The 21,581-nt window shown below is 41.7% G+C and overlaps 1 protein-coding gene across 7 annotated transcripts in view; it reads left to right on the top strand.

The window, feature by feature from the left end:
- Positions 1-21,581, top strand: part of SH3D19 (SH3 domain containing 19) — a 213,584-nt gene that overhangs the window by 155,689 nt on the left and 36,314 nt on the right. For all 7 annotated transcript variants that reach the window (XM_018061592.1, XM_018061594.1, XM_018061591.1 and 4 more), the window contains 3 exons: positions 6,349-6,456; positions 12,898-13,013; positions 21,324-21,385. In XM_018061592.1, the coding sequence (XP_017917081.1) occupies positions 6,349-6,456; positions 12,898-13,013; positions 21,324-21,385 (286 nt within the window). The remainder of the gene's footprint in view (positions 1-6,348; positions 6,457-12,897; positions 13,014-21,323; positions 21,386-21,581) is intronic.

The following is a 21,581-nucleotide window of genomic DNA, read 5'->3' as shown; positions in this document are numbered from 1 at the left end:
TGCAAGTAACAGTAGAGAAAGATGCCGTGGACTTTCCTTAGATTTGGTTAGGAGATGCTTTTGCAGACAGTTTTGATTTTTTCTGTAGAAGCAAGAGGAAACAGTCTTTGATAGAGAAAATTATGACCCTGAGGTTCTTAACCCTTTCTGGATCACAGAAGTCAGAGAATCTGATTAGCCTATGAATCTTTTACTACCTTGAAAATACTGTTTTGACATATATGCACAGTTGGAGGTACAATTTCCAGAGCCTCAAGGGCCTATTCTTCACCCCAGATCAAGGACTTCTACTATGAAATACTGGAAATAATCCTCAGTGGACCGCTTACATAAATTCTGATGCATCCATACAATGGAATATTGTGCAGTAACTAAAAGAGGCAGACACCTGTTATCCTCTATGTGGACCAATCTCCAAGATATTATTAGGTGAAAAAATACAAAATATAGATAGTATTCATGATATTTTAGCTATTGTTGGTGTTAAAACACATATTTACATGCAAATATGCTGTGTCTTTGGAAGCCATGTAAAAAATGCTAACAAAGGTTGTCTTTTATGAGGGAACTGGGTAGTCAGGGGAGGTTGGGGGAACCTGGCCTTTAAATAGCTGGACATAAGCAGAATTAGGATGAAAGAAACTAAGAGAGATATCGCTTGTCTTTGCCCCAGAGGAAGAATGGCCTCCTGCACTGATCCTCAGCCTGTGGGTCATGACAGGCTGAGGATTTTAAAAAATAAAGAAAAATTTAAAATAGTAAACTACAATGTTTCTAAATAATTATATTATTCAAGGTTCAAATAAAAGCTAATTATTATGAACTAAGTATGTCTAAATTAGGCAAATTCAAAAATACTTCTCTGCATTCTTTCCTATTAAATAGAATCACTGAGGAGTAATAGCCCAATAAAAAAGAGTTTTTGTTTTTCTGGTTACTTTATGGAAGATTTTAGGGCTATTATTACCTTGAAAAAGCAACTAAAGGGACAAGTATTTTCATGTTTCTTTCCTTTTATTTCTAAGTGATTTTTCAATTTATTTGGCACAGGTATTTATTTCAGCTTAATTTTGTAACTTTAATGTGATTAAATTTATTTTATTGGGTTTCTTTTCAGTTACAAAGTAACAGTTGTAACGAATCAAACAATATAAACATTTAATAAAATAAAAAATTAATCTCTTTCCAATCCACTCAAATCCCCAGAGTAACCAGTGTGAACCATGTTGTATGTAGCTTTTGGTGCCTTTGAATGTTCCAAACCAAAGCTTACAAATGTGTACACATATATAAACTTTTTCCTGTGTTTCACAGAAATTTTTACCGCACTGTACCCATTACTCATCAGCTTGCCTTTTTCATTTAGTACTGAGGTTTGAGGTCTTCTGTCTGGGCCTGTAGATCTAAGTCTGACCCTTGTTTCCTTACACCTGCCTGATATTCCCTGGAATGGGCACAACATATTCGAGTCAATGTTTCCTCTAGTGATGGACATTTCAGGTTGTTTTGTTTTGTTTGTTTATTAATTTGCTGCTACAAAAAAATGCCATAGTGGACAGTTTCCTGCCTGGCACTGCCAGGAGTTCCCAAACATGAGGAGCCACCCTTGCTTTCTAGGTCACCTACTTACATTACTGTTGAAGAAAAATAGCCCCCTCATGAAAAGACATAAAAAGTAAACATATGGTGTATCTAGAGAGAGACTCACACAGCATCATCAAGATGAAAACCAGGCCTCTGGCCCCACCTCCTCACTGCAGTGATGCCGTGTGCCCTCCCCACCTATCTGCACACCTCTTCTGGATGGCAGCCCGGGCCAGCACGGACAGAGAGGCAGATGCCGAGCTCGCTGACTTAGGGAGTCAGCTGGGGGAGGTCACTCAGCAGACCCGCTCCTGCCAAACAACAGTGCTGGAACACTGAGACTGCCTTGCCTGTCTGTATTGAGAAAAAATTTTTTTTCCAGAGACACATATAGTAGAATAATTACCCATGATATGAGTGCCAGTTATTAAAGAGTACCTTTAAAATCGGAGAAGGCAATGGCACCCCACTCCAGTACTCTTGCCTGGGAAATCCCATGGACGGAGGAGGCTGCAGTCCATGGGGTCGCTAAGAGTCGGACACGACTTAGCGACTTCACTTTCACTTTTCACTTTCATGCACTGGAGAAGGAAATGGCAACCCACTCCAGTGTTCTTGCCTGGAGAATCCCAGGGACGGGGGGAGCCTGGTGGGCTGCCGTCTCTGGGGTCACACAGAGTTGGACATGACTGAAGTGACTTAGCAGCAGCAGCAGCAGCTTTAGAATAAAGAGTAGCTTTAAATTAAATTAAATTTAAATTAAGGACCAAGAAGAGAGAAAGTGAATGTCTAGGATATTTTGAATACTTTGTATTTAAGTTTAAACCCAGCAAGTGTAAAAGAATGACTACACCCTTTAATGTGATCGGTGAGACCTGCAGAATTTGGGACGGGGTTCCCTGAGGCCAGTCCTCCAAGAGCAGGCACATTTGGGAGCCCCTGTGCCCAGTCCGCCGAGAGCGCTTGAGTGGCTTCTTTCTCCTTCCCTGCCCACCTGACTCATGCTCTCACTCCCGGAATGTGAAAAAGAGTGTAGGTGGTCTCCTCTGCTCACCTAGATGGGCTAGGTGGTCTCCTACCCCATCTTCAGATGAATTGGGGGACGATTGAAGTGATGCCATGCTCAAGATTTTCTTCTCCCTCCACAGTCACCCCCTAAACTCACCAACTAAACACCTATCCTAATAACCAACAGCTTATAAGGCCCCAAAGCAGCTGTTAGAGCAGACATGCTACTTGAATGGGAGAGCACCAAGAGCGGCTGTCAGCCTTATTCCTTTTCTTGAGTTTTGGTCCTTTTCTCAGGAGGAAACAGCTCTGAGGATGGGCTGTCACAGCCACAGTTGCGGGCTGGGGATGGTGAAGTCTGTGCCACAGCCACAGGAGGGGTCACTCCTTGGCGGTCAGCAGGTTCCAACGAGGGCTACGGAGGCACAGCAGGGGCAACAGCAGGGGAGAGAGACGATCAGGAAGGAGAGCTGTGCGCACGGGAAAGATATGATATTCCTATGTTTGAATAAAATGTACACCAGATTACATAGGGTCTTCAGATTCTTCCACTTTAGCCAGCAGTACTCAGATGAAACGTCCAGGGAGTTCAGGTTCAGGTAATATTTGCAATAATGGGCTTTCATACCGGTGTACCTACCCCTTTTTATCCTTGAGCACTGCTATTTCCCAAAGACCAGATGTGTATTATTCAACTTGGAGGAACTGTTAGAATATGTAAAATCCAGTTGTTGAAAGAGGGCCCTGGATCCCTCCACTCCGCACACCCCCTTGCTCTGCCATTTCACCTACAGCCTGCTTCCCTTCAGCCCACACCTGAAGTCCCCCCTTGCTCTTCATTTCCCTTTATCAGTGGCACGCTCACCTTGTAATATACCACACGGATCATTTTTCTATTATATTTATTGTTTGCTGTCTCCATCTCCTGCCCAAGCGTAAGCATCATGAGGGCAGAGTTCTTTGTTCTGTTCACTGACATATCCCCAGGACCTGGAACAGCGTTTGTTACGTAGCATGCACTCAATCAACACTGAATGAAAAAAAGTAAAAGAGCAAGTTACAAATGTTACCTACCCCCCAGGTTCTTAGGTTCCTTAATCAATAGAAATTGACTAGAGGCCAGAGAAGAAATTTAGGCAAGGCTTTATCTGGGCCCCTCCTGTAGCAGTGGGGAGCAAGCGACATCTTCCCTTGCTCACTGGCTCCCCGGGGGGGGGCGGGACCAAGCTGGTTCCTGATATGGAGTGAGTGATGGGTCCAGCTGGAGTGTGTGTGTGTGTGTCTGTGTGTGTGTGTGTCTGTCTGTCTGTGTGTGTGTGTCTCTGTGTGTGTGTCTGTGTGTGTGTCTGTGTGTCTGTGTGTGTTGGTCCCGCAGTCATGTCCAAACTCTTTGCGATCTCATGGACTGTAGCCCGCCAGGCTCCAGGCAAGGATACTGGAGTGTGTGGCCATTCCCTTCGCCAGGGGATCTTCCTGACCCAGGAATTGAAGCCCGATATCCTGCATTGGCAGGCAGATTCTTTACCTTCTGAGCTGGAGGGGTAGCACAGATGTTTTCCCACCCCTTAGGCGGGATTGTGTGCAGGGGGCCTGTGCCGCACCCTGCTTTTGCTTGGGGTTCTTCAGAAGTGGCAGTTGGGTTCTTTGGTCTCTTTGTATCTTTTGTCCAGAATCTGCAGCAACCACAAATGCATGCCGTTATTTTAGTCTCATGTAGTTTCTTAGTTGCTTGAGGAGGGGTGTGTCCAGGTGCACGCATTGCAGCCCTGCAGCAGAGAGTCCCAGGTCCCAGCCTGTCTCACAAAGAAATAGATACCAAACGATTCTCCTTTTGTTTTTCAAAATACCTGCATAATCAGGATCTTCCTGGCGGTCGTGATTAGGACTCAGCATTTCCACTGCCGTGGCCCAGCTTCAGTCCCTGGTCAGGGAAGATCCCACAAGCCACGTGCTGCAGCCCAGAAACTCCAAAACAATAAAAATATCTACAATGCGATATAGAAAAAAAATCTGTAGACAGATACACCAAATTTTAGATAATAATTATTACTAGAGGGATGGGATTACAGGAGATTTTCTATCATATATTTCTCAATGTTTCCCAATTTTACAATAATTATTACTTTTGAAATGAAAAATAATGCTATAACAAAATAAAGGATTAAAGAATTTGGTTAAGACCTAAAAGAGCTTTGTTTATTTTCTGGGGTTATATTGTAAGAGCCTGTTCTGAAAGTTTGACATTGTTTTGACGATGTTGAGTTGGATTTTTGAACATAGACAAGACTTGCCTCACTAATGTGCTACTAATAGGTTTCCATAGAGGGATCATCTAATTTTTTTTCCGGTAGCCTAATAGTAGTTGTGCTATCTAGCATGCCACCTGGGGGTCTTACGTAGGTGGTAGATGATAAACGTAAAGTAGGATTGTACTTGACGGGCCTGTCTCCCACCTCTCACTGTGAGTAGCACATGGTAGGCAGATGTAAGAACAAGTGACTAGTGAGTGGGTGCAGCTCTGGTGGCAGGCCTGAGAGTGGGGTGTCCTGAGAGCTGGGTAGAAGGGAAGGCGAGTATCGGGGAGCTGAAAGGGCTTTTCTTATCCTTAGCTCAGCTTTTCGTCTATCCTGAAAAGAGTTGGTCAGCAAAAGGTGCTTTATTGAACAGCGGCTTGTAACAGGCCAACCACGAATGCTTGGAGTGCATTGTTTCACAGGGAGCATCTCCCCACAGGTGAGATCCAGAGGACAGGTGCCAGATATAACTTACATTCATTCTGGCTCTTGCGGAATAAAGGCAGAAGCAGCCTCATGAGATCCCATGTGCTGTGCAGAGTATACATAGGCATCATACAGCGTTTGATTTTACTTTTGCTAATCTATTTATTTTTAGATTTCTCATCTTTTAAAAAGTTTATGGTCATCTTTCCAAGCTACTAAAAAGAACATTTGCGTTAAAGAAAAAAAGACTGTTTCTTTCAGTAACAAGGTTTGGTGGGAGAATTCCCTGGTGGTACAGCGATTAGGGCTCCATGCTGTCGCTGCTGAGGGCCCAGACTCAGTCCCTGGTCTGGGAGTGAAGATCCCACAAGCCATGCAGTGTGGCCAGAGAAAAGGGGAAAAGAAGTTTGGTGGTTACGCTTTTGTTTAAAATACTCTCCCTAAGCACATACTGCCCATTTTTAGATGAATGAGTTAAGACGGAGGAATGCTCACTCCTTGCCCCAAAATTAAATATTTGAAGGAAGATGTCTTGCCTTACTTCCAAGATAAAATGCTTTCCGTTTCATGTTAGTGAGGTGTAGTTTTACCTGACTATTCAATCCAAGACTGTGGAGCCCCCCCTCTAGGCCCTGGCGGCCCTCGGGGGAGGTTTTCTAGTACAGGCATGGGAGTGGAGGATCCGGGAGGCTTCACAGTGCGGGGAAACCGGCTCCTTGTTTCAGTTGCCCCTCATTGTCAGGGAGACGCTTATAAAATGATTACACTCCCGTGAAAGATAGCTTCTACATAATTGAAGATTGTCCTGGCTCTCTCTCATCAGAGAGGAAGCAAAGCCGTATAAATTATTTACAGAGCTCCAAGTTGTTTCCTTTCATGAGCCCTGATTTTGTTTTTGTCTCTGCAAACTGAGATTTTGTTTATCCGTGAATAGTTTTCCCTAGGGCATGAGAAATATGACTGTTTAATTATGAATGAGGTTTTTTGTTTGAGTCCCTATTAACTAAAACATGCAAAATCAACTGTTTTTCATTAGATCCCTTTCAGCTCCCCACCAGAACAGAACCAACAAAGGAACAAGCAGTTCAACCAGCACCCACCAGGAAGCCCACTGTGATTCGAATTCCAGCCAAACCAGGAAAATGTAAGCACTTCTCTGCCTCATTTATTTTTTACTCCAGGAGCTAGGGAGAAATATATGCTAATTTATCAATGTTTGCTTCTGAAATTATTTGTAATCAGCCATTTATTATTATTACTCATAGCTGAGAACATATAAAAGCAAGTTGTTTTTTCATAATTCTCTAGACAATTAGTACAGTTAATTTAGATTTTACTTCTTTAACATCCTTTTAGGCAGAGAGTTTAAAAGGAGGCTTAAACTCAGAATAAGTAAATACCCTATGTTAGTGCCAGTAGTAAAGATAGAGTGGAGGAGTACTTGAAACTGATAGCAGATACAATTGTATATGTCTGTTCAGTTCAGTTCAGTCACTCAGTCGTGTCTGACTCTTTGCAACCCCATGAACTGCAGCATGTCAGGCCTCCCTGTCCATCACCATCTCCCGGAGTTCACTCAAACTCACGTCCATAGAGTCGGTGATGCCATTCAGCCATCTCATCCTCTGTCGTCCCCTTCTCTTCTTGCCCCCAATCCCTCCCAGCATCAGAGTCTTTTCCAATGAGTCAACTCTTTGCATGAGGTGACCAAAGTACTGGAGTTTCAGCTTTAGCATCATTCCTTCCAAAGAACACTGGAGTATATTATTCCAGTCAGCATAATCTAAATATAGCTATGTGTGAATTGTCTGAAGGGAAATAACCAAAAGTTACAAAAACGTAACAATGTATAAAAAGACTTTCAAATTAGTATAACATTACATGTTTTATAAACTTCCTTACTTGATATTTTTTGGGGGGCTGCCTTTGCGAGGTCTTAGTTCCTTAAACCAGGGATCAAACGCAGGCTCTTGGCTTGGAAGTGCAGAGCCCTAACCACTTTCACATTCTTACATGAAATTTTGGAAGGGTTTTAATAAGTACAGCAAACAAAAACAAATCTGATATTATTATAAGAGAGACTCCTACAGGGCCAAGAGAAAAAGTGTGTGAGATGTATGTACACAAATGGCATACAGTGGGTTCCAGGGTAATCACACACTTTCTCTGTGAGCCTCTTTCATTTCATTTCCTCTAATGCTTTTGCGTAGCCTGGAGGCATCCTTGCCTCTATCTAATGAGACCCTGCCACTGCGTTCCTGCCAACAGCAGAGCAAGTGTACCAGTCCTTCACCTGCAGCATCCCAGGGTTACGCTGTAGGCATACCCTGCAATGCCGTGAAACCCCTTTAGCTTAGGGGTCTACCTAGAAGAATCATATTGGTTTTAGTCTCTTGATGGTTTTATTAACGAATGGCTCCAATCCAAGTAGTGAGAAGATTGAACAGAGTTGCTATGGAAAATGAGGAGGAGAGAAAGTTAACAGTACCAAAATCTAGTGGGTTTTCATTTCGTTCAGTTCAGTTGCTCAGTTCAGTTGCTCAGTCGTGTCTGACTCTTTGCAACCTCATGGACTTTAACACGCCAGGCCTCCCTGTCCATCCCAACTCCCTAAGTTTACTCAAACTCATGTCCATCACGTTGGTGATGCCATCAAACCATCTCATCCTCTGTCATCCCCTTCTCTTCCCACCTTCTATCTTACCCAGCATCAGGGTCTTTTCCAGTGAGTCAGTTCTTTGCATTAGGTGGCCAAAGCATCAGTCCTTCCAATGAATATTCAGGGCTGATTTCCTTTAGGATGGACTGGTTGGATCTCCTTGCAGTCCAAGGGACTCTCAAGAGTCTCCTCCAACAGCACAGTTCAAAAGCATCAATTCTTCAGTGCTCAGCTTTCTTTATAGTCGAACTCTCACATCCACACATGACTACTGGAAAAACCATAGTCTTGACCAGATGGAACTTTGTTGGCAAAGTAATGTCTCTGCTTTTTAATATGCTGTCTAGGTTGGCCATAACTTTTCTTCCAAGGAGCAAGCGACTTTTAATTTCATGGCTGCAGTCACCATTTGCAGTGATATTAGAGCCCCCCAAAATAAAGTCTGTCACTGTTTCCAATATTTCCCCATCTATTTGCCATGAAGTGAGGGGACCAGATGCCATCATCTTAGTTTTCTGAATGTTGAGCTTTAAGCCAACTTCTTCACTCTCCTCTTTCACTTTCATCAAGAGGCTCTTTAGTTCTTTTTCACTTTCTGTCATAAGGGTGGTATCATCTGCACATCTGAGGTTATTGATATTTCTCCCAGCAATCTTGATTCCAGCTTGTGCTTCATCCAGCCCAGCATTTCTCATGATGTACTCTGCATATAAGTTAAATAAGCAGAGTGACAATATACAGCCTTGACGTACTCCTTTCATGATTTGGAACCAGTCTATTATTCCATATCTAGTTCTAACAGTTGCTTCTTGACCTGCATACAGATTTCTCAGGAGGCAGGTCATGTGGTCTGGTATTCCCAACTCTTTAAGAATTTTCCACAGTTTGTTTGTTGATCCACACAAAGTCAAAGGCTTTAGCATAGTCAATAAAACAAAAGTAGATGTTTTTCTGGAACTCTTTTGCTTTTTCGGTGATCCAGCAGATATTGGGCGTTTGAACTCTGGTTCCTCTGCCTTTTCTAAATCCAGCTTGAACATCTGGAAGTCCAGGGTTCACGTACTGTTGAAGCTTCGTAGGAAGTTATATAGTAGTTTTAGACTAAAGAACTGGTAATGTGTTTCTTTTGACAGCATGATATAACCCACGGATATAGCCCGCTTGACAGCTCATTGGGTTGTCTGCTTGCTTGCTGTTACCTTATTATAAAGTGTTTGGGATTTTAATAAGCCGTGTGAGATATAATGATAATAAATATTGTCCAAAGCTCATGGGGCTTCAAGGAATACAACTTGTACATTGAAATGTATTCTCCTGTTGTGTCAGGGTCCCCAAAACCCCCATGTTTGGTGATTTGCTAGGAGGACTCACAGAACTTAGCATCTAGTTGTGTTTGCAGCTGCGATTTATCAGAAGGCAAAATCTGCAGAGAGGAAGGTGCATGGGGCAAAGTCTGGAAGAAACCAGGCACGAGCCTCTGGGGGTCCTCTCCTAGCTGGGATGCACAGGATGTTCCTCCATCTCCTCAGTTGTGAAATGTCAATCAGGGAAGCTCATCAGAGACTCAGTACCCAGGGGTTTTGTTGGGGGCTGTTTACATGGGCACCTCTAGAAATTTGTTATGTACCAAAATTCCAGATTCCCAGAAGGAAAGCGGGTGTCCAGCATAAACCGTATTCTTTTATCTGTTCTGGAAATGGTGGGAACCTTCCCAAAATCCAACTTTCTAGTCCATCAAGGGCCACCTTTGTAACTCAGTCCTGCGATATTTATTCTTTTCTATACACTGATAAATTGGGTTAGTAGTCCTGAAAGCCTGGAAAAGACATATCGAAGAAGCACCTTTATTTATTATCCTGACTAAGCTCCAGGAGCTATTAGAAAGCTGAGTTCTGTACTGCTGTATGTTAGAGAACGGAAGGGCTAGTTCCTAGAGAATTATTTCTATTTATATAAAAAACTAGTTCCCCAGGGACTTTCCTGGTGGTCCAGGGGTTAAGACTCTGTGCTACCGCTTCAAGGGACACTGATTTGATCCCTGGTAGGGGAACTAAGATCTTACATGCCACAAGGCATAGCCAAAAAAAAAAAGAACAGTCCCTTCAAATTTTGTTATTACAATTAGTAAGCAATGCATATATGCTGTAGAGGAAAAAAAAAATAAGACTTGGTGTCCGAAAAACTTTGAATGGATAAGAAAAGAAACAAACAGCTTTGTGGTGCAAAACTCCTTCCTCTGAACCTGTCAGCTTCCTCCCCTGGAGACCTCTTTCTTCTGACTAAGATATCCTTTCCCCAGATATTTGCATAGCTTCCTTCTTCACTGTTCTTTCAGGTCATTGCTCAAATGGCACTTTTCTCATTGAGGCCTCTGCTGACCACGTTATTTGAAATCGAAAATCTCCACCTCCCCCACGTACCCACATCAGATAATTACTACGTCCCTTCCTTCCAGTAAGCTATCTCCTCTCTACTTTCATGTTCTTACTACTCTGTACCCTTCAGTTTTTTGTCACGACAACATATCCTAAGCGATTCATTATTTCTGTGTAAGAATAAGGAAACTACAACACAGAGGGAGTCTTCAAGACGGCAGCTGAGATGGACGGTCTCTATATGGCGGCCCTGCCTCTCACTAAGAAGGCTTGCCTGTCTCTGTATCACTGTTTTCCTAGTAGCTGGCCTAGGTACTTTCCTCCTTTGAGAGTGTTTCCCTGTCTGTGAATAAAACAGGAACTCACCCTCTTGCTGTAAGTTTTTCATGTGAAATGGAAGCAGACAGTGTTCATTTGAATGAGAAAAATTCCCAACTCCTTTAAATGCCTTAACCAGTAAAAGCTGGCGTCAGCTTCCTTCAGTGTGTTACCATCATCCTCGCTCCAAGTATTTCGCACACAGCTTTTAATTAGCTGTCACAGATTAAGCCTGGTCATCTTTGTTTTCTTCTTTTTATACTAAGTTGGTACACTATCTCTGGGTTAAGGATATAATTTGGATGTAAAGATATTGCTTGTGGAAATGAGAGCAATTAAGCCCATTAATCTGGAACTGACGAATTGGAAACCACCTATTAGGAAGCAGCAAGGCTTATTACAATGAAAATAGACTTTTGGGTTCAAAGCTGTGGTCTGACTGTTACGAGCATCAAGACCTGGATGTTTTTGTTGTTCAGTTGCTAAGTCATGTCCAACTCTTTGCTCCCTCATGGATTGCAGCACGCCAGTCTTTCCTGTCCTTCACCATCCCCCGCAGTTTGCTCTAACTCTTGTCCATTGAGCCAGTGATGCCATGCAACTATCTCATCCTCTGTCATCCTCTGTTCCTCTTGCCTTCCATCTTTCCCAACATCAGGGTCTTTTCCAATGAGTTGACTTTTCACATCAGGTGGCCAAATATTGGAGCTTCAGCATCAGTACTTGCATTGAATATTCAAGTTTGATTTCCTTTAGGATTGACTGGTTTGATCACCTTGCTGTCCAAAGGACTCTCAAGAGTCTTCTCCAGCACCACAATTCCAAAGCATCAATTCTTCAGCGCTCAGTCTTCTTTATGGTCCAGCTCTCACATCCATACATGACTACTGGAAAAACCATAGCTTTGACTAGACAGACCTTTGTGAGCAAAGTGATGCTTCTGCTTTTTAATACACTGTCTACCTTTGTCATAGCTTTTCTTCCAAGGAGCAGCTGTCTTTTAATTTCATGGCTGCAGTCACCATCCATAGTGATTTTGGATCCCAAGAAAATAAAATCTGTCATTGTTACCATTTTCTCCCCATCTATTTGCAATGAAGTAATGGGACCAGAAGCCGTGATGTTAGTGTTTTGAATGTTGAGTTTTAAACCAATTTTTTCACTCTCCTTTTTCCCTTTCATCAAGAGGCTCTTTAGCTCCTCTTTACTTTCTGCCCTTAGGGTGATATCATCTCTATATCTGAGGTGTTTGATCTTTCTCCTGGCAATCTTGATTCCAGCTTGTGATTCATCTAGCCCAGCATTTCACATGATGTACCCTGCATATAAGTTAAATAAGCAGGGTGACAATATACAGCTTTGACGTACTCCTTTCCCAATTTTGAACCAGTCTGTCGTTTCATGTCCGGTTCTAACTGTTGCTTCTTGTCCTGCATACAGGTTTCACAGGTGGTCTGGTATTCCCATCTCGTTAAGAATTTTCCACAGTTTGTTGTGATCCACACAGTCAAAGGCTTTAGCATAGTCAATGAAGCAGAAGTAGATGTTTTCTGGAACTTCCTTGCTCTTTTCTATGATCCAGCAGATATTGGAAAATTGACCTCTGGTTCCTCTGCCTTTTCTAAATTCAGCTTGTACATCTGGAAGTTCTCTGTTCGTGTACTGTTGAAGCAAGACCTGGATAGTTCATTTGTTTTCTTCTCAGCTTCAGTTTCTTCATCCGTCAAATGGGTGCAGGGTTATCTAGCATAGTGCTGTCTAATGTGGTAGCCAACAACCACATGTGGCTACTGAGAACTTACAATGTGGTCCATGCAACTGCAGGACTGAACTGTTTATTTAATTTTAATTAAGACTTAAGTTCAAACTGCCATATGTGGCTACTAGCTAGCAGACTCAACAGATCTAGCACTTAGATAGATGTTGGTTAGAGAAATGCATATGAATAAAGTGCCTTAACTTAATGCCTCGTCCATAGAAGGTTCCAACAAATGCTGGCTTACTGTTGTAATTATTTAGTATCATTTTTACTCTTGATAAAACATTGGGTAAAATTAACTGATGGCTGCTAACCCATCAATTTTCTGAGATTTGTCAGGAAATCTTTCTCTTTTGCTCAGCTATCTATTCTCTTGTGTATAGACATTTTCCTAAGGAAGCAAGCTGCAGTCTTTCCATCCTGTGAAACCCTCGAAGACTGGAAATTACTGATTAATTATTGCTATTTTTCCAGGTTTACATGAAGAGGATCCACAAAGCCCACCTCCTCTCCCTACTGAAAAACCTATTGGAAACACCTTCAGCACAGTATCTGGAAAGCTTGGTAATGTTGACAGAACTAGAAACTTGGTAAGTGGTCATTATAGGTTTTCCTAAGCTACACACTAAGTACTCAGCTGATGTCTAAATTATTTTACTATTGGTCAGATAAAACCTTTATTACAAACCATTTTCTAAGCTCCATGTACTTATTTAATATTTTAAAAATTCATATAGGATAAAAGACTTAGGCTAATTCATTGTACTTCATCATAAAATAATTTGCCCTATACCAGTATATTGTCTGTTAAAATTTTTTTTTTTTTTTTTTTTTTTACATTTTTGGTTGTACTGGGTCTTTGTTGTGAAAACAGACTTAGTTCAGTGATCAGATTATATTTGAAATACTGAATGAATCACATCATTTTAAGATAATCATGAGCATTTGTTCATCTGAAATTTAGGAGAAAGTTATTTTTTAATTTTAAAAATAGTGCTTTAGCATGTGCTTATTAACAGATGGTGGTCAAAAGGTTAAATATATACACACTTTTTAAAAAAAATTCCAACTTCAATACCATTTTTCCATACTTTTTGAAATTCCTAGGTTATCTTTATAGTTTGTTTCAAAAGAAACCAGTTCTTAAAGTCTTTGAGCCAAATTTTCAGTTCAAATTTCATAATAGTTTAACATTGTGAATTAACTCTGCTTATTATACATGCAAACTGATCTAATCATCTAGTGAAGAGAAATTTCTTTGATGGATCCATTAAATTGAATTAGCCAATATTAAGTTAATGAGAGTTTCCTGTAGGCTGGATTAAAATTTAGTGATCACTTGCATTTCAAAGTACTTGGTAATAAATTATTATTAAAACTGGGCCAAGAAAACCCAAAAGAGGATGATAGAGCTCCTACCATAGAGTTGTTGAATGGGGGAAATCCCATATTTCCATGGAGAAAAAGTTACTTGAGAAGGTTACTAAAGGGTAGTAGAATGGAGTGATAGGATGACAAGTAGACATACTTAGCATTCACTGAGTCATGGGCTTTATCAACCATAAAGCTCTATTAAAATATTAAGTATTATTCCATTTGGTGTTAAGCAATCCACAAAGCAACTCCAACATAGGAAAAAAAAAAAAGAAGAAAGAAAAGGAAGTTAGAATAAACTAAACCATCTGGAGGGGGAACTTTATTCATAACTGTTTATACCTCACATGAATAAGTTCAGCTCAGTTCAGTTCAGTCACTCAGTAGTGTCCGACTCTTTGTGACCCCATGAATCGCAGCACGCCAGGCCTCCCTGTCCATCACCCACTCCTGGAGTTCACTCAGACTCACGTCCATTGAGTCAGTGATGCCATCAGCCATCTCATCCTCTGTCGTCCCCTTCTCCTCCTGCCCCCAATCCCTCCCAGCATCGGAGTCTTTTCCAATGAGTCAACTCTTCGCATGAGGTGGCCAAAGTACTGGAGTTGCAGCTTCAGCATCATTCCCTCCAAAGAAATCCCAGGGCTGATCTTCAGAATGGACTGGTTGGATCTCCTTGCAGTCCAAGGGACTCACAAGAGTCTTCTCCGACACCACAGTTCAAAAGCATCAGTTCTTTGGTGCTCAGCTTTCTTCACAGTCCAACTCTCACATCCATACATGACCACTGGAAAAACCATATCCTTGAATAGATGGACCTTTGTTGGCAAAGTAATGTCTCTGCTTTTCGATATGCTGTCTAGGTTGGTTATAACTTTTCTTCCAAGGAGTAAGCGTCTTTTAATTTCATGGCTGCAGTCACCATCTGCAGTGATTTTGGAGCCCCCAAAAATAAAGTCTGACACTGTTTCCACTGTTTCCCCATATGTTTGCCATGAAGTGATGGGACCGGATGCCATGATCTTTGTTTTCTGAATGTTGAGCTTTAAGCCAACTTTTTTACTCTCCACTTTCACTTTCATCAAGAGGCTCTTTAGTTCCTCTTCACTTTATGCCATAAGGGTGGTGTCATCTGCATATCTGAGGTTATTGATATTTCTCCCTGCCATCTTGATTCCAGCTTGTGCTTCTTCCAGCCCAGCATTTCTCATGATGTACTCTGAGTAGAAGTTAAATAAGCAGGGTGACAATATACAGCCTTGACGTACTCCTTTTCCTATTTGGAACCAGTCTGTTGTTCCATGTCCAGTTCTAACTGTTGCTTCTTGACCTGCATACAGATTTCTCAAGAGGCAGGTGAGGTGGTCTGGTATTCCCATCTTTTGAAGAATTTACCACAGTTTATTGTGATCCACACAATCAAAGGCTTTGGCATAGTCAATAAAGCAGAAGTAGATGTTTTTCTGGAACTCTCTTGCTTTTTCCATGATCCAGCGGATGTTGGCAATTTGATCTCTGGTTCCTCTGCCTTTTCTAAAATCAGCTTGAACATCTGGAAGTTCACAGTTCATGTATTGCTGAAACCGGGCTTGGAGAATTTTTAGCACCACTTTACTAGCGTGTGAGATGAGTGCAATTGTGCAGTAGTTTGAGCATTCTTTGGCATTACCTTTCTTTGGAACTAGAATGAAAATTGACCTTTTCCAGTCCTGTGGCCACTGCTGAGTTTTCCAAATTTGCTGGCATATTGAGTGCAGCATTTTCACAGCATCATCTTTCAGGATTTGAAATAGCTCCACTGGAATTTCATCACCTCCACTGGCTTTGTTCGTAGTGATGCTTTCTAAGGCCCACTTGACTTCACATTCCAGGATGTCTGGCTCTAGGTGAGTGGTCACACCATCGTGATTATCTGGGTCGTGAAGAGAATAACATGACAGAAATCCCGTCCTGCAGTGTTTACAGAGGGTGGGGGAGGGAGAGCTCAGAGCCCCCTGTACTGTGCGGTAATGAATGCGTACGTAATAGACATGCTGGGTCTGAAGAAAGAAGAAACAAGAAAGAGATCACAGGGTAAATGATTTGGCTGAAGTCACACACATAGATTTCCAGAGCGAGAGATCTATGACTGAGAAATTCCTTTTGTTTTAAGAATTACAATTACTGAGTGCATTTTAGACCAGAGGCCAGAAAGGCTTGAGGTGTAGGGAAAGATCTCTGGAAAGAATGTTTCACCAGTGTGATGAACCATGTGGAGAGGGTCTTTGACAGGTAAGTCTTCTAATGAGGTGCAGAACGAAGACCCTCTACTGCTTCTCCGGCCTTAAGAGCCAGGGAATTTTCCGTCTCATGACAAGATGGCTGTCCCTGCAAAATCTCAGTCCTCACTTAAACGATAGAGGACTCCAGGGTGAGAAACATCAGGAGGCAGTGGCGCCATTCTGTCATGGGAGCATGCTGTTCTGTGGAAATCCAGGGCTTCTGCCAGCCAGCACAGGAAGAGAGTTGGGGGGCGTGGCCCAGAGGGTGGAAGGCGTCTTGGCTGCAGCCCAGGAGCTCTCTGATGAATTCAGGACGTGAGAAGTGGTATCAGTGCCTCAAGAAGAGAAGGCACATCTGCAGAGGCTGCTGAGTGATCCCAGCAGACAGGAATGAGGTTTTGGAAGAAATGTCTGTCTTTTGAAAATACAGCAAGAAAGGGGGAAGGGGACTGGAATCATTTTTAAATTGAACATAAGAAACCATCCCAAGGAAGATGAACAAAAAGATGGCATCTGTGGGGTAGTACAAATAGAGAAACCAACTTTGCCCAGAACTAAAATGCTTACCCAAACACATCAAAAGTCAAAGTTCAGGGATGTCAGAGCTAGAAAAAAACTGCAAAATGCAAGTACAGAGAAGCTCCATGCATGTGTGGAATACTGAAGAACAGGAACTCCCTAATGAATAAGCTTCCAAAGACTGTCAGCAGAAGCTGTGCGCAAGCCTGGACTTGACCAGACACTCAGACTGTGGCTCCTGCAGGAACCAAGCCCCTCCTCTCAGTGTATGAAGGCTGTCCAATGCAGCAATGCCTTTGGAATGTGCCTAACAGTCCTGGAAGATTCAAGTACACTGCCTTTTTTTGTAGTTTATTTTTGCTGATAATTCAAAATTGAGAAATTAAAAAGATATTTAAGATCTCCCATAAAGATATATAAACCACCCAGAGAAAACTACAGCTAATATTTGGTAGAAGATTAGGATTGTGTGGTATGTCTGTCTTTATTAAAGTACATCATCTATAATTTTCCAGGTCAAATTTATACATCTTTTTTTAATCTGCCCTTAATTATTAACTAATTTTGAAGAAAAGATATGAGTTCCTACCTATCTGCTAGAGTGTTTTTCTCTTTCTTTCAACTTTAAAGGTGGCCAAAGAAGTAAATGAGTTTTTCAGGTATCATAGCAGGATTTGTTGGAAGGCATATAGGCAGTGTATTTATAAGACATGGATGATGGTTTGTAATATTGCAGGGTTTATGAGCTGGTGACTTGCCTCACTACATTAACTGAACTCATTAGTGAAACCAAGTTTTAAGGGCAAGCTTAATTTGTTTTTTAAAATGAGATTATAAAACATTGAAACATATTTAGATGATCGCAGTTATTAGCAATTAATCATTTGGTATTTAAGGAAAAGTTGTAAATATTCAGTGTGAATTACAAACCACAGAAGTGAGTTTTAACTCATTAGTAAGATGAGAAGGGGGAAAAGAGACCAAATTAGCCCAAAGATTATCAATCTGTAGCTATATCTCCTTTACCAAAAAAAAAAAAAAAAGGAATGTCATTTTGAAGACCTAGCATTCCCCTCCCCTCAGGTGGTATTGGAAAAATATTATGTCCTGGATGTCAGTGGTCAGAGCTTAAAAAGTAGGAAAGTTGAAAAAAAGAGACTCAATTAGAATTAGAAGAATTTAGTGAGGACTTTTCCCTTAAAGAATAGAAGTTTTGGCATTAAGAGCCTTTAACTTCTCATTCAACAGATGATCTGAAAAAGTTTTCCATGTTTTATATTCATTACCCAGTCCCTGGGCAATAACATGTTCAGAAAACTTATTTAATTAGCACAGTTTGAACCCCTTCTCCTAGAGAAGTCTTCCTATTGATCTCCACACTTCCAATTTCTCTTATCTACTTTCAGACCAAACATTCCAACTCTCCCTCTCTTGTTTTTCACACCACTGCCTTTGCTCTTTCCTCCAAAAATCTTCTCAGCACATCCAACCCCTTTGCTCTAATTGTATAGTTCAGTTCAGTTCAGTTGCTCAGTCGTGTCCGACTCTTTGTGACACTATGGACTGCAGCACACGAGGCTTCACTGTCCATCACCAACTTCTGGTGATGCCATCCAACCATCTCATCCTCTGTCATCCCTGTCTCCTCCTGCCTTCAACCTTCCCCAGCATCAGGGTCTTTTCAAACGAGTCAGTTCTACGCATCAGGTAGCCAAAGTATTGGAGTTTCAGCTTTTAGCATCAGTTTTTCCAATGAATATTCAGGACTGATTTCCTTTAGGATGGACTAGTTGGATCTCCTTGCAGTCCAAGGGACTCCCAAGAGTCTCCTCCAATAGCACAATTCAAAAGCATTAATTCTTCAGTGCTCAGCTTTCTTTATACTCCAACTCTCACATCCATACATGACTACTGGAAAAACCATAGTCTTGACTAGATGGACCTTTGTTGGCAAAGTAATGTCTCTGCTTTTTAATATGCTATCTAAATTGGCCATAACTTTTCTTCCAAGGAGCAAATGTCTTTTAATTTCATGGCTGTAATCACCATCTGCAGTGATATTAGAGCCCCCCAAAATAAAATCTGTCACTGTTTCCATTGTTTCCCCATCTATTTGCCATGAAGTGAGGGGACCAGATGCCATGATCTTAGTTTTCTGAATGTTGAGCTTTAACCCAACTTTTTCGCTTTCATCTTTCACTTTCATCAAGAGGCTCTTTAGCTCTTCTTCACTCTCTGACATAAGGGTGGTGTCATCTGCACATCTGAGGTTATTGATATTTCTCCTAGCAATCTTGGTTCCAGCTTGTGCTTCATCCAGCCCAGCGTTTCTCATGATATACTCTGCATATAAGTTAAATAAGCAGAGTGACAATATACAGCTTTGATGTACTCCTTTTCCTATTTGGAACCAGTCTGTTGTTCCATGTCCAGTTCTAACTGTTGCTTCCTGACCTGCATATAGGATTCTCAAGAGGCAGGTCAGGTGGTCTGGTATTCCCATCTCTTTCAGAATTTTCCACAATTTATTGTGATCCACACACTCAAAGGCTTTGGCATAGTCAATAAAGCAGAAATAGATGTTTTTCTAGAACTCTCTCGCTCTTTTGATGATCCAACGGATGTTGGCAATTTGATCTCTGGTTCTTCTGCTTTTTCTAAACCCAGCTTGAACATGTGGAAGTTTGTGGTTCACATACTATTAAAGCCTGGCTTGGAGAATTTTTAGCATTACTTTGCTAGCGTGTGAGACGAGTGCAATTGTGCGGTAGTTTGAGCATTCTTTGGCATCGCCTTTCTTTGGCATTGGAATGAAAACTGACCTTTTCCAGTCCCATGGCCTCTGCTGAGTTTTCCAAATTTGCTGGCATATTGACTGCAGCACTTTCACAGCATCATCTTTGAGGATTTGAAAGAGCTCAACTGGAATTCCATCACCTCCACTGGCTTTGTTCGTAGTGATGCTTCCTAAGGCCCACTTGACTTTGCATTCCAGGATTTTTGGCTCTAGGTGAGTGATCACCCCATCGTGGTTATCTGGGTTGTGAAGATCTTTTTTGTATAGTTCTTCTGTGTATTCTTGCCACCTCTTCTTAATATCTTCTGCTTCTTTTAGGTCCATACCATTTCTGTTCTTTATTGTGCTCATCTTTGCATGAAATGTTCCCTTGGTATCTCTAATTTTCTTAAAGAGATCTCTAGTCTTTCCCATTCTGTTCTTTTCCTCTGTTTCTCTGCACTGATCACCGAGGAAGGCTTTCTTACATCTCCTTGCTATTCTCTGGAACTCTGCATTCAGATGTTCATATCTTTCCTTTTCTCCTTTGCCTTCTCTTCTCTTCTTTTCACAGCTATTTGTAAGGCCTCCTCAGACAACTATTTTGCCTTTTGCACTTCTTTTTCTTGGGGATGGTCTTAATCCCTGTCTCATGTACAGTGTCACGAACCTCATTCCATAGTTCATCAGGCACTCAATCTATCAGATCTAGGCCCTTAAATCTATTTCTCACTTCCACTGTATAGTCATAAGGGATTTGATTTAGGTCATATCTGAATGGTCTAGCGGTTTTCCCTACTTTCTTCAATTTAAGTCCGAATTTGGCAATAAGGAGTTCATGATCTGAGCCACAGTCAGCTCTCAGTCTTGTTTTTGCTGACTGTATAGAGCTCTTCATCTTTGGCTGCAAAGAATATAATCAGTCTGATTTCGGTGTTGACCATCTGGTGATGTCCGTGTGTAGAGTCTTCTCTTGTGTTGTTGGAAGAGGATGTTTGCTATGACCAGTGCATTCTCTTGGCAGAACTCTATTAGCCTTTGCCCTGCTTCATTCTGTACTCGAAGGCCAAACTTGCCTGTTACTCCAGGTATCTCTTGACTTTCTACTTTGCATTCCAGTCCCCTATAATGAAAAGGACATCATTTTTGGGTGTTAGTTCTAGAAGATCTTGTAAGTCTTCATAGAACTATTCATCTTCAGCTTCTTCGGCATTATTGGTTGGGGCATAGGCTTAGATTACCGTGATATTGAATGGTTTGCCTTGGAAACGAACAGAGATCATTCTGTCGTTTTTGAGACTGCGTCCAAGTACTGCATTTCGGACTCTTCTGTTGACTATGAGGGCTGCTCCACTTCTGCTAAGGGATTCCTGTGGTATAAGCTCTCTGCTTTCTCAAGCCTTGTCTGTTCCTTCTCACATGCTCTCCTTTCAGGCCACTCCTTAAGTTTCTGTTATGTTCCCACTTCCTTCCAGCTCAAAACCCACCACACCATGTGGAAACCAGCCAGTATAAGAAATTTGGCTTTTCTAGGTAAAACAAACTAATCACCACCCCACTTACTGTATGTTTAAACTTAGGAGCACTGCATATCTTAAGTATTGTCATGGGATAAATAAATGCTATATTTTAAAATAATTCCCTACAGTGCCTGCTTAAGTTGGTGCTGTGTAACCTATCACGAGTTAAGCATCATCCTTACCTCCTTAGAACACTCTGGGTGTGTAGTTACCAGTGCCATTGGGTGGGCCATGGCCCACAGCAGCAGACCCCGGCGTCTCCTTCTCTGTTCTCAGTTGCACTGTGACCTGGACAGTGAGGACAGAGACGAGAAGACTCTTTTAATCTCCTTTCTATAACTCTGCTACATTTCCACTTAGAGATCTAGCCAAAAATTTGTCTATAATTCCTCTTGACAAGCTCTTGTTTCAGATTAACCTTAACTAAAAAGCATTCTCTGATTCTTTCAGGAATCTGACATTGCTGGTCAATCAGGAGGTTCTGGGCGAGGACCCCCAAGGTTGCCACCCAGGTAGGTAAGCATGGGAAAACCTCTGAAAAGTCAGTTAAAGAAAATCTAATGACTCCAAGACCAGACCTTTTTTCCCATGTCGTTGCCCTTCTATCTTTTTTCAGAAATAAGTCACAAATTTACCCAGGCCAGTAGCCCACAGTCTGTTTCTGACAACAGGTTGTAGGAATCTCTGTTTCTTGTTTAACACAATCTA

The sequence above is a fragment of the Capra hircus genome, chromosome 17 (genome assembly GCF_001704415.2).
Source record: "Capra hircus breed San Clemente chromosome 17, ASM170441v1, whole genome shotgun sequence".
In the NCBI taxonomy this organism is placed as follows: Eukaryota; Metazoa; Chordata; class Mammalia; order Artiodactyla; family Bovidae; genus Capra; species Capra hircus.
Note: the sequence above shows the minus strand (reverse complement) of the source record. Positions and strands in the feature narration are given on the sequence as shown.